The sequence below is a fragment of the Chlamydotis macqueenii genome, chromosome 1 (assembly GCF_036417535.1).
Source record: "Chlamydotis macqueenii isolate bChlMac1 chromosome 1, bChlMac1.mat, whole genome shotgun sequence".
Classification (NCBI taxonomy): Eukaryota; Metazoa; Chordata; class Aves; order Otidiformes; family Otididae; genus Chlamydotis; species Chlamydotis macqueenii.
This window is the reverse complement of record NC_141556.1, coordinates 85,207,408-85,220,771: the sequence shown is the minus strand read 5'-3', so window position 1 is coordinate 85,220,771 and position 13,364 is coordinate 85,207,408. Positions and strand designations below refer to the sequence as shown.

Sequence of the window (13,364 nt, the reverse complement as noted above, 5' to 3'; positions counted from 1 at the left end):
CAGGGATGTCGTTAGGTCATGCAGAGAGAAAATCAGAAAAGCAGGAGTCCAGCTAGAACTCAGTCTGACACCTGTTGTAAGGGATAATAAGAAATGTTTTTACAAATACATTAACAACAAAATGCGAGTCAAGGAGAATCTCCACCCTTTGTTGGGTGCAGGGGAGAACATTGCCACCAAGGACGAGGGAAAGGCTGAGGTACTTAATGCCTTCTTTGCCTCAGTCCTTAACAGTAAGACCAGTTATCCCCAGAGTATTCAGCCCCCTGAGCTGGAAGATGGGGACAGAGAGTGGAATGAACCTGCCATAATCCAGCAGGAAGCAGTTATCGACATGCTATGCCACCTGGACACTCACAAGTCTATTGGGTTGGATGGGATCCCCCCAAGAGTACTGAGGGAGCTGGCGGAGAAGCTTGTTAAGACACTCTCCATCATTTATCAGCAGTCCTGGTTAACGGGGGAGGTCCCAGATGACTGGAGTCTTGCCAATGTGATGCCCCTCTACAAGAACAGCGGGAAGGAGGATCCAGAGAACTACAGGCCTGTCAGCCTGACCTCCATAACAAGGAAGTTTATGGAGTGGTTTATCTTGAGTGCACTCACCAGCCATATGCAGGACAACTAGGGGATCAGGCCCAGCCAGCATGGGTTCATGAAGGGCAGGACCCGCTTGACCAACCCGATCTCCTTCTATGACCAGGTGACCCACCTAGTGGATGATGGGAAGGCTGTGGATGTTATCTACCTGGGCTTTAGCAAAGCTTTTGATACCGTCTCCCACAGCATTCTCCTAGAGAAGCTGATGGCTCATGGCTTGTACAGGTGTATCCTGCAGTGGGTTAAAAACTGGCTGGATGGTCGAGCCCAGAGAGTTGTGGTGAATTGAGTTAAATCCAGTTGGCAGCTGGTCACAGGCAGTGTTCCCTAAGGCTCAGTGCTGGGGTCAGTTCTGTTTAATATCTTTAGCAATGATCTGGATGAGGGGATTGAGTGTTCCCTCAGTAAGTTTGCAGATGACACCAAACTGGGTGGGAGTGTCGATCTGCTCAAGGGTCTACAGAGCGATCTGGACAGGCTGGATCAATGAGCCGAGGTGAACTGTACGAGGTTCAACAAGGCCAAGCGCCGGGTTCTGCACTTCAGTTACAACAACCCCATGCAATGCTACAGGCTTAGCGAAGAGTGGCTGGAAAGCTGCCCGGTGGAAAGGGACCTGGGGTTGCTGGTTGATAGTCAGCTGAACATGAGCCAGCAGTGTGCCCAGGTGGCCAATAAGACCAACAGCATCCTGGCTTGCATCAGGAACAGTGTGGCCAGCAGGAGTAGGGAAGGGATTGTGCCTCTGTACTCGGCACTGGTGAGGCCACGCCTCGAATACTGTGTTCAGTTTTGGGCCCATCGGTACAAGAAGGACATTGAGATGCTGGAGTGTGTCTAGAGAAGGGCAACAAAGCTGGTGAGGGGTCTGGAGAACAAGTCTTATGAGAAGCGGCTAAGGGAACTGAGCGATTGTTTAGTCTAGAGAGGAGGAGGCTGAGAGGAGACCTTGTTGCTCTCTACAGCTACCTGAAAGGAGGTTGTAGTGAGGTGGGTGTTGGTCTCCTCTCCCAGTAAGTTGTAATAGGACTAGAGGAAATGGCCTCAAGTTGTGGCAGGGGAGGTTTAGATTAGATATTAGGAAACACTTCTTTACTGAAAGAGTGATCAGGCACTGGAACAGGCTGCCCAAGGAAGTGGTGGAGTCGCCATCCCTGGAGCTGTTCAAAGAATGTGTAGATGTGGCACTTCAGGACATAGTTTAGTAGTCATGGTGGCGTTAGGTTGAAGGTTGGACTTGATGATGTTAGAGGTCTTTTCCAACCTTAAAGATTCTATGATTCTATGATTTAGTCTAGAGAAGAGAAGACTAAGGGATATAATCAATCTATACAAAATGTGAAGGGAGAATGCAAAAAGGACAGAGCCAGGCTTTTTTCAGTGGTGCCTCATGACAGGACAAGAGGCAATGGCCACAAACTGAAACAATAGAGGTTCCATCTGAATATCAGGAAACACTTTTTTTTTTTCACTGCGAGGGTAGCCAAGCACTGGCATAGGCTGCCCAGGGACATTGTGGTGTATCCCTCCTTGGAGATATTCAAAAGCCATCTGGACATACCCCTAGGCAACTAATTTGAGGTAGCCCTGCTTGAGCAGAGGAGTTGGACCAGATGACCTCCAGAGAACCCTTCAAACCTCAACAATTTTGTGATTCTGTTATTCAGATATTCCTGGCTATTGACACCACACCATAGTCATGAGAGACTTTCATGAAAGTCATGAGAATTTCTCAACAATTTTTTACCCAACGGAGCATGCTGACAACAGAGACAACAGAATACATTGCAAAGAGAGGTTACAGTAAATTTCAGATTTGCCACCATTTAGAAATATGAACAGGATTCTCTCATACTAATCTCATATTAATACAAGTTTTATCCAGACATTACTCTGCTTTCTCCATTCTCTAGTTTTCTAAAGGACCCTTTATCTAATACAGCTTCTGCTTCTACTAGGAACACCTAGTAGATCACCTAGCCAAATGTATGACTACTTAGCCTGGATCCCTAGAAAATACCTCAGTACTGTGTAGCAGGTTAAAATGCAGCATGCTTTGCATTGTCTATCCTTATGTTTTATGTGAATCCTATACATAGATGCTGTTGAAGGCAGCACCTTGTCTGTGGCAGATTGTACAGCTCGCTGTGCGTACGTCCTTTGTGTGTCTGTGTATGCACATGTGTGGGTGTCTCTGGGATACATATTTAACTTCACTACCAGTTGAACTTGCAAATAGGAAAGCAGTGGCCACATTCATCTGGGTCTCTAGACTGAGCTCCAGCAGCTGGGCAGGAGGAATCCACAAGCTCTCAGGCTGCTGGAGATGGCAGCCACTTACAACCTCCCTTAACAGAAAATTTTGGGTTTGCAGGGACTACTTATGAAAATAATCTTCATTTAACTAAGAAATATATATAATTTACGAAAAGTAAAGCAGTAGTACATGATTTCATTTTTAAATTATGGCAACTTGCAGATTAAAGCATACTCTTTATTAAGATATTTGATCTAGATCTAAAGTGGGAGAGGTGGAACATGAGAGAATTAAAATTTAAGAGAGAATTAAAGAGAATTTATTTAAGAGAGAATTAAAATTTAAAATTATTGGTAATTTGTAAACAAAAATGAAGGTCCTATTTGCTGGGCCTATTCATAGTATTAAATATGTTACAATTCACATATAGAAGAGATTCCGTTTTCTAGAGAAAATACTTAAACCTGATGCTTATAGTCAGCAGAGTTAACATTTAAGTACAAAATTGATTCTGAGTAAACAACCAAATACAGTCTCACTAACATTGTCACCTTGTCTGGAACCTCACCGTTGGGGAGAAAACAATACTTTCACAAATACAGAGAATATGACAAAAAGAGTGCAGTTGTTCAATTCACAAAGAACTTATCAGCTCCCATCATGCAGTAATAATAGCCTCATCCTGTTTTGTTTCTCATTGAAGTAACATCACTTGAAGAATTAATTTGTTTTAGAAAGCATTTCCATAGCTGTAAGGACAATGGTATTAACACATTTTCAACATTGTCTTAAATTAATGTTAGAGATAATCTTAATTATCTCTCAGGTCTTATGACCTGATATGAAAGAAAACATAAGATTTTTTTCCCCCAAGGGAAACTTTCCAAAATTTGTTCATAGATCTACTCCACAGCTTAAAACAGGTGTAATTCAGATGGTTACATCATATGTCTCATATTGCACTACGGTTTGGCATCTTACACAGGACAGAAAGATCCTGGAGCCCAGTCTTTTGACTATTTATAGTCATAATTTGACCACTTCTCCATCTGTTACATGTATCTGTTATATCTAGGGAATAGTCTGGCTCCCTGTGAGCACCATTAAGTGTACTGTTAAGACAAAATGCTTCTTTATTGATGTGGAGAGTACAGAATACGAATAAAGCTCTATACAGGAGACATGCTTTCCAAACTCACTGAATCCTGTCATGAACTCCTTTGGGGTAAGTGAGCCATTGCCATCAGTATCCAACATAACAAAAACTTTTTCAAGCTCTTCCAGGCTAAGAGGTAACTCAGGATGCAGTCTCTGGAATGACAAAACATACAGCAACTTTACCCAGTACTCCAGGATGAGAGGAAGACTAGATTATACAGAACATTCATAACACAGAAGGACAGGTCCTTTTGTTTCCCAGAGTGAAAATTCAAATACATTACAGAGCAAAACAACATCAGCTGAGGGAGATTTGCTTTTATAACTTCACCATTTGCCTTTATGAATCCTTTATGATAAAGCAGTGAGAACAATCTCCTTGTGACACACAAGGAAGAGGTAGAATTTGAGGTGTAGTCTCATCATCCTTGTGAAATGTCTCGATCATCATGCAACTGGGCAAAACTGCCAGAAGAACTGTACGCCTAGTTCCTTCCACATCATGAAGTTAAGCAAGAGACTCTCTAAAGAAGAACATTATAGAGGGTATACTGTCCTAATTAAAGCTGCTTTAAAATGTGTGTGTAACTAAATAATTAATAAAATTAAGAAAGCTGCATGGTCCAAGGAGCAAATCTGCTGCTAAACATAGTACATGACTGTCTAATTCTGAAGTGCAGCATGCTCACACTAAAAAAAGACAACACTTTATGAAACCAGCTCCACAAAATCCCTTATTTTCACCTAAGAATCTAGAGATAGGCATAAAAGAATAAAAACTGTTCTTTAAATCTGGCCTTAAAGGTTTTACTTTAATTCTTTTAACAGTATAGACAGATTCCCAGAAATAGGAGGAAACTGGAGTGGCAAACAACTACAATAGCAAGGATTTCTACTGAGAGACAGTACTAGGAAGAGTAAAACCTTTCCTCAGCTTAGGAAGCAATATAAATATACACCAGTGAAGTCCTCTGCTTTATTAGTTAATAATTTAATCCTTCCTATTATATATACAACATATTAAAATTGCAAGCTAATAGGCTGATAAAATTCATCAGAACAAAAGTGCTAATCTGCTCCACTGTAGGGAAGGTATTTAGGGACAAAGAAAGTCTCTCTTGCAATCCAAAACTAATAGAAACTACCATTCAATATATCAGACCATATAGCCAAGGTAGGAACGGAGTGAGTGCATTAACCAGAACCTCCCTGGCTGCAACAAAGGGTTTAGGCTTATACACTATAAACCTATATGAGTTGAAGGGAATAGCAGTAAAAGGAATTCCAAGGCAATCTGGAGAAAGGAAAGCAACAGAGCTTTTAAAGCACAGAACTATCTGGAATAGTCCTGAATGGATTTCTGAGCAGGATTAATTGTGCATTGCTGCCTGCTTCCAAAAAACTAAGAAAACTTGATGTACATTCAGTCTGAATAATACACCTGACTATCAGTTTCTCACTTAAACACACCCATCTTTCCAAAGCTTTAGATTTTAATCTCTTACATCTAAAGGGAAACTTTTAAAAATTACCTTCTCTTGTAAAATTCTTACAGCCTACAGAGCACTGATGAGGTGTAGGAGGTGCTTTAGACAAGTTTTTCTTTTCACACTTAGAGAAACAGAAACTGTACTCCTACTGCCAGATCTTTGGGATCTGCTGAAGGAGTACTTCTTGAGACGTGGCTGTCCTCTTCTGACCATGTCATAAACATAGACCCATCTCCTATTCTGTACAATTGCTTGTTTGTCTTGCTGCAAATCTAACTGATAAATTTATGCTTCTTCAAAAACAGCCTTACTGTAGGGTTCAAATTCTGAACCAAATTATACTAATTTTGCAGTAGAAAACACCACAATTACTTGCATTTTGTTGAAAAAAAAATATGAAAATAGGAGATTTTGAAGAATGTACCAACAATTCACTCCATTAAATTCCCTGAGGATAATTTACTGACTTTAATGAGCTTGGGACACATTGTTACTAAAGCCATTGTTACCTGGTCCATTGTTACTAGAATTAAGTCAATGTTTTCCCAACCTCTTGTTTTTATTGTTTAAAATAAAATTTAAGCTTGTTTTTTTTTTTGTTAGGAAAACAAAATGTTTTTTGTTGGTTTCATAGATGTGGTTTTGTTTATTTGCTCATTTGGGGCAAAATACATAGATCCTTTCAATATAAGGCTCTTAAAAATTAAAAAAAAAAAAAAGGAATAAAGAAAACATATCCAAAGATACCACTGGAGCTTAAAGAGAAATTATCTGCATTGTAACTCCATGTACTCCATGCTTTCATGACATCTTTGCTTACTTATGTGAAAAAAATTAAGCTTTTACTCTTCTAAATAAAAAGACAAAGATCAAACAGGTAAGAGCAGGATCTGAGCCCAATTTGGCTATATGCAATAAACTGAACCATTTTGCTACACTCATTCTTATTATTCATTATAACCTTAAGGCCCAAAGTGCAAAGGTGTGGTTTCAAGTTTCAGGCAGGATTTGCTTTCTTCCAATTTCAGAAAACCTTGTTTGTTTGAAAGTTGAGCACATTCAATATTTTGAAATGGAATGAAGAATTCCAAGCAACCAGTATTAACTTAATCTTGAAATAAACAGCATAATATAATCAGGGATATGTAAATCTTTAATACAATTACTATATCATGAACACATCAGAAAACTTTGTTTGCAAGATCTGTTTCACTGAAGCTAATTGGATTTTGGATACTCAGCACTTTTTAGATACTCAGCACTCTCTTCTGAAAATCGCGCCTCATATCATATGACTAAACATTAAAAAGCTTGATGTTAGCATCTTGTATTTGAAGCAATACTTCATTAATGGTAATTAGCACTGAACTAACAAACAGCAGGATGCAAAAGAGATCAACACTTGGTACCTTTTAAGGAAAAAAACTTATTAACTTTATTAAAACTTATTTACTTCATTGATTTATGTCTTGCTATGGGGAGTGAACATCCTTAAAAGTGCAATAAAAATCAAAATCAACTATACTGATTTCAAACTCATGTTTGCAATACAGGGATTCTAGTTAACTAGTTATTCTGAATAATGAATTACTGCAACAGTGTAAGTCCAAGGTACAGTTGTTCAGTATAAAACATCATTATTTTGTATACTTTGTATATTAATAAAATAATGGGTATCAAATCTATTAGAAAACATTGTAGATTACTGTCACTGGAGTCCAAATAAATCTCTAGTAATCCACTACTGTATTACAAGGAAGATGGTCAATGAGAAAGCTATCACTGGCTTCAAAGCATAAGGGCTCCTGAATTGCTGGAACTAATGTAAAAAACTTTGGTTTATAATTTTTTTTCACTGTCATCAAATTATTTTCAAGTAAAATGGTGTCATAGTTTAGCCCTGATCGGGACCAAGCTATGCAGTCTCTCTCTTACTCCCCCCATCCTCCGAGGGAATAGGGGAGAGAAAAAGGTTCAAGGTTTGAGATAAGGACAGGGAGAGATCCTTAAAGTTCGGAGCAAAACGGACTGGACTTGGGGAAAACTATTTCTTTATTATTAAACCAAAGCCAGATAATGTGGAAAAGAACAACAACTTTCCCCCACTCCTCCCTCTTCTTGGGCTTAACTTCATTTCAATTATCTCTGCAGCCTTCCTCCCACCAAGTGGCACAGGGGGAATAGGGAATGGGAGTTATGGTCAGTTCATCACTTGTCACTTTATGTCGCTGCTTCCTTCTTGGAGGAAGAACTCCTCATATTCCTCACCTGCTCCATCGTGGGGTCCCACCCACGGGCCACAGTCCTTCATGAACTGCTCCAGCACTCACAGGATGCAGTCTCCCCGGAACTGGCTGCCCCAGCGGGCTCTTCACAGGCCACAGCCTCCTTCAGGCATCCACCTGCCCCGACATGGGGTTCTCCCTAGGCTGCAGGTGGATCTCTGTTCCTCCATGGGCCTTCATGGGCTGCAGGGGTACAACCTGCTCCACCATGGGCTGCACCACAGGCTGCAGGGGAATCTCTGACAGGAGCAGCATTACTCCTCCCACTCTTTCTTCACTGACCTTGGTGTCTGCAGCCGTTCCTCTCACAAGAAATTCTTCACAACAGGCAGGCAGATGCCTCTCAGGATCTCTTCACATCTCATCTCCTCTCCACTTCTTGCAGCCGGGCCGGGCCGAGTTGGGCCCACTCGGCTGCCCAGCAGGAGGCCAGAGGGTGAGGCCTGCAAGGCCCACAAGGCTCGCACCTCCCCCTTTCTGGCCCCGCTCAACTCCTTCACATATTCTCCACTTTGTTTTCTGTTTTCCCCTTCTTAAATACGTTATCGCAGAGGCATTATCAGGGAACATTCTGCTACCAATTGGCTCGGCACTGGCCAGCAGCGGGTCCAGCCTAGGCCTGGCCAAGTCCCCTGAACAAAGGGGAAACAACTTGTAGCATCTTTTTCCAGAAGCTGCTAGCATAGCCCCACCTCACTAAACAAAACCAATACAAATGGAGATTTGTCTCATCTCAGTTTTTTGTCAACGGCATTGATTTCAGCTGAGTTAGTCTTGATTTACTAAAGTGTTGAGTGGAAGAAGAATAATAACCCATTAACTTATAGAATCACAGAATCACAGAATCATAGAATGGTTAGGGTTGGAAGGGACCTTCAAAGGCAATCTAGTCCAAGCCCCCTGCAAGGAGCAGGGACATCCCTGACTAGACCAGGTTGCTCAGACCCTCATCCAGCCTGGCCTTGAACATTTCCAGGGATGGGGCATCCACCACCTCTCTGGGAAACCTGTTCCAGTGCTCTACAACTCTCATTGTAAAATTTTTTTCCTAATATCTAATCTGAATCTACCTCCCTCTATTTTAAAACTGTCACCCCTCGTCCTATCACAACAGCCCCTACTCAACAGCCTTTCTCCATCTTTCTTGTAGGCCCCCTCGAGGTACTGGAAGACCACTATAAGGTCTCCCCGGAGCCTCCTCTTCTGCAGGCTGAACAGCCCCAACTCTCTCAGCCTGTCCTCATAAGAGAGGTGCTCCAGCCCTCTGATCATCTTTGTGCCCCTCCTCTGGGCCCTCTCCAACTGATCCATGTCCTTCTTATGTTGGGGACTCCAGAACTGGATACATACTCTAGGTGGGGTCTCACCAGCGTAGAGTAGAGGGGCAGAATCACCTCCCTCGACCTGCTGGCCATGCTCCTCTTGATGCAGCCCAGGATGTCGTTGGCATTCTGGGCTGCAAGGGCGCATTGCCTGTTCATGTTGAGCTTCTCGTCCACCAGCACTCCCAAGTCCGTCTCCTCGGGGCTGCTCTCAATTCATTCTCCACCCAGCCTGTATTTGTGCCTGGGATTGCCATGACCCAAGCGCAGGACCTTGCACTTGGCCTGGTTGAATTTCATGAGGTTTACATGGGCCCACCTCTCCAGCCTGTCAAGGTCCCTCTGGATGGCATCCCTCCCCTCCAGCATGTTGACAGCACCACACAGCTTGGTGTCATCAGTGTACTTGCTGGGGGTGCACTCTATCCCACTCTATCCCACTCTATCTAGCCGACAAAGATGTTGAACAGGGTCGGACCCAACACAGATCTCTGAGGGATGCCACTCATGACTGCTCTCCACTTGGACATTGAGCCGTTGACCACCACTCTCTGAGTGCGGCCATCCAGTCAACTCCTTACCCACCGAGTGGTCTGTCCATCAAAGCCATGTTTCTCTAGTTTAGAGAGAAGGATGTCGTGCAGGACACTGTTAAAAGCTTTGCACAGGTCCAGGTAGATGATATCCATTGCTCGTCCCTTTTCCACCGATGCTGTTACCGCGTCAGAGAAGGCCACCAAATTGGTCAGGCACAATCTGCCCTGGGTGAAGCCATGTTGGCTGTCACCAACCACCTCCTTGCTCTCCATGTGCCTTAGCATGGTTTCCAGTACAATCTGCTCCATGACCTTGCCAGGCACAGAGGTGAGGCTGATCAGCCTGTAGTTGCCCGTGTCTTCCTTGTTACCCTTTTTAAAAATTGGGGTTATGTTCCCTCTCTTCCAGTCATCGGGGCCTCACCAGACTGCCATGACTTCTCAAATACGATAGCCAGTGGCTTTGCAACTTCATCCACCAGTTCCCTCAGGACCCACGGATGGATCTCGTCAGGTCCCATGAACTTGTTCACCTTCAAGTTGTTTTCGAACCTGCTCTGCGAGTACAGTGGGCGGTTCTTCATCCTCCCAGTCCCTGCTTGTGCCTTCCACAGCTTGGGTGGCAAGACAAGAGCCCTTATTGGTGAAGACTGAGGCAAAAAAGTCATTGAGTACCTCAACCTTCTCCATGTCCCAGGTAACCAAGACACCCGCTTCCTTCCAGAGAGGGCCTACATTCTTCTTGGACATCCTTTTGTCCCCTACATACCTATAGAAGCCTTTCTTGTTGTTTTTTATATCCCTGCCCACATTCAATTCCATCAGGGCTTTAGACTTCCTCAGGACCCACGGATGGATCTCGTCGGGTCCCATGTACTTGTGTACCTTTAAGTTCCTCAGATGATCCCGAACCTGCTCTTCAAGTACAGTAGGCGGTTCTTCATCCTCACAGTCCCTGCTTGCACCTTGTACAGCTTGGGTGGTGGGACAAGAACTCTTGTCAGTGAAGACTGAGGCAAAAAAATCATTGAGTACCTCAGCCTTCTCCATGTCCTGGGTAACCAGGACACCAGTTCCCTTCCGGAGTGGGCCTACATTTTCCCTGGACTTTCTTTTGTCCCCTACGTACCTATAAAAGCTGTTCTTGTTGCATTTTATATCCCTGGCCAGATTCAGTTCTGCCAGGGCTTTGGCCTTCCTTACCTAATCCCTGGCCACTCACGCAGCCTCTTTGTTGACCTCCCAGGCTACCTGTCTCTGTTTCCACCCTCTATAGGCCTCCTTTTTTACTTTCAGTTGGTCCAGGAGCTCCTTGCTCATCCACGCAGGCCTCCTGGCCTTTTTGCCCGACTTGTTCTTCATCGGGATGCACCTCTGCTGACCTTGGAGGAGGTGCTCCTTGAATATGGACCAACTTTCCTGGGCCCCTCTTCCCTCCAGGGCCGCCTCCAATGGCAAAAGTCCACCCTCCTGAAGTCTAGGGCAGAGAGCTTGCCATGTAGTTTCCTCACTGCCCTGCGGATCTTGAACTCCACCATGTCATGGTTGCTGCAGCCAAGGCTGTCCTTCAGTTTCACATCCCCCACCAGCCCCTCCCTGTTGGTGAGCACAAGGTCGAGCATGGCACCCCTCCTTGTCGGCTCCTCTATCGCCTGCAGGAGGAAGTTGTCATCCACCCATTCCAGGAACCTCCTGGACTGCCTGTGCCCTGCCGTGTTGTCTCTCCAACAGATGTCAGGGTGGCTGAAGTCCCCCGTGAGGACCAGGGCCTGTGACCGTGAGGCTGCTCCTATCTGCCTATAGAGCGCTTCGTCTGCTCTGTCTTCCTGGCCAGGCGGCCTGTAACAGACCCCCACCGTAATGTCCCCTGTCCGTCCCCATCCTCTAATCTTGACCCATAAGCTCTCTGTCAGCTCCTCCTCCATGCCCAGGCGGAGCTCCACACACTCCAGCCGGTTGCTGACGTAGAGAGCGACACCCCCTCCTCGTCTCCCCTTCCTGTCCTTTCTAAAAAGCCTATACCCCTCCATGTTGACGCTCCAGTCGTATGTGTCATCCCACCACGTCTCTGTGATGCCAATGAGGTCGTAGCCCTGCTCGTGTGCACGCATCTCCAGCTCTTCCTGTTTATTCCCCATGCTGCGTGCATTGGTATAGAGACACTTCAGCTGGGCCCCTGACAAAGCCGGCTTGCTGGCTGGAGCAACAGGGGTACTATTGGACCGCAGTTTAGGTTTATTTGCACTTACCTGAGATCCTTCCTCAGCTTCTGGACCCTCGGTGCTGGCACTGGCGCCATGCTGACAGCAGTGGGCTGAACTGTGCTCCCGCTCCCCCAGCAACACTAGTTTAAAGCCCTCCGGATGAGCCTGGCAAGTCTTTGTCCAAACACATTCTTCCCCTTCTCGGTTAGGTGCACGCCATCCGCCCCTAGCAGCCCGGGCACAGAGGTGAGGCTGACCGGCCTGTAGTTCCCCAGGTCTTCCTTGTTACCCTTTTTAAAAACAGGGGTTATGTTTCCCCTTTTCCAGTCATTGGGAACCTCACCAGACTGCCATGACTTCTCAAATGTGATGGACAGCAGCTTGGCAACTACATCCACCAGTTCCCTCAGGACCCTCAGATGTATCTCATCAGGTCCCATGGACTTGTGCACCTCCAGGTTCCTTACATGGTCTTGAACCTACTCTTCTGCTACAGTGGACAGTTCCTCTTTCTCCCAGTCCCTGCTTTTGCCTTCCTCAACTTGGATGATGTGGCTAGAGTCCTTATTGGTGAAGACTGAGGCAAAAAAGTCATTAAGCACCTCAGCCTTCTTCCATATCCCAGGTAGCGAGGTCTCCTGTTTCATTTTGGAGAGGGTCTACATTCTCCCTGGACTTCCTTTTGGTACCTGTAGAAGCTTTTCTAGTTATCCTTGATGTCCCCAGCCAGATTTAATTCTGTCAGGGATGTCAAGGATGGCATCCCTTCCCTTCAGCATGTTGATGACATCACACAGCTTGGTGTTGTTGGCAAACTCACTGAGGGTGCACTCTGTCCCATTGTCCATGTCACTGACAAAGATGTTAAAAAGGGCCAGTCCCAATACCAGCCCCTGAGGAACACCACTCATCATCGATCTCCACTTGGACATTGAGTCATTGACCACTACTCTTTGAGTGCAGCCATCCAGACAATTCCTTTCCTACTGCATCTTTTGCAACATCTGTTTTAGAACCTGAAGTACAAATTTAGCATCACTCTAAGCAAAAAACCTAGAATCAAAATGTTCACATGTTCCTTGCAAAAACAGATATTAAAACTTTTTATATACACATACATACACATACATACACATATCCACATACACATACATATGGGTCTTCCACAAGGTGAAAATACATGCCATGCAGTTTTTGGAAAGACAATAAAATTATAATCCATTAAATTCTCTATAGGCCTGGATTTACCAAAAATACTACAAAGTATTTGGGTTTTTTTGCATTCAGTTACTTCAATGAGATCATGTATACTGGTAAAGCCTACAGCACAACAAGCATCTGCACCTCTATCTTTTTTCAGCTTTGCAGAATTAGCACAGGTCATCACAAAACTCAGCAACACATAACTGCACAGAAAGCTCTTGAGAGCTAGTAATCTGAGCAATTTACTAAAAGGCTTTTGCTTTCCTAAATAGGTAGCTAAAACTGTTCCACTTGCATTTTCCTATAGGC

At 44.4% G+C, this 13,364-nt stretch overlaps 1 protein-coding gene across 4 annotated transcripts in view; it reads right to left on the bottom strand.

Annotated features, from left to right (window-relative positions):
• The window catches only part of CRACR2A (calcium release activated channel regulator 2A), a 78,832-nt gene that overhangs the window by 54,381 nt on the left and 11,087 nt on the right, over positions 1-13,364 (bottom strand). For all 4 annotated transcript variants that reach the window (XR_015260152.1, XM_086759184.1, XM_086759197.1 and 1 more), the window contains exon 3: positions 4,057-4,168. Coding sequence is in view for 3 of the 4 variants with exons in the window: in XM_086759184.1 (XP_086615310.1) it covers positions 4,057-4,168 (112 nt within the window). In the remaining variant the exon portion in view is untranslated. The remainder of the gene's footprint in view (positions 1-4,056; positions 4,169-13,364) is intronic.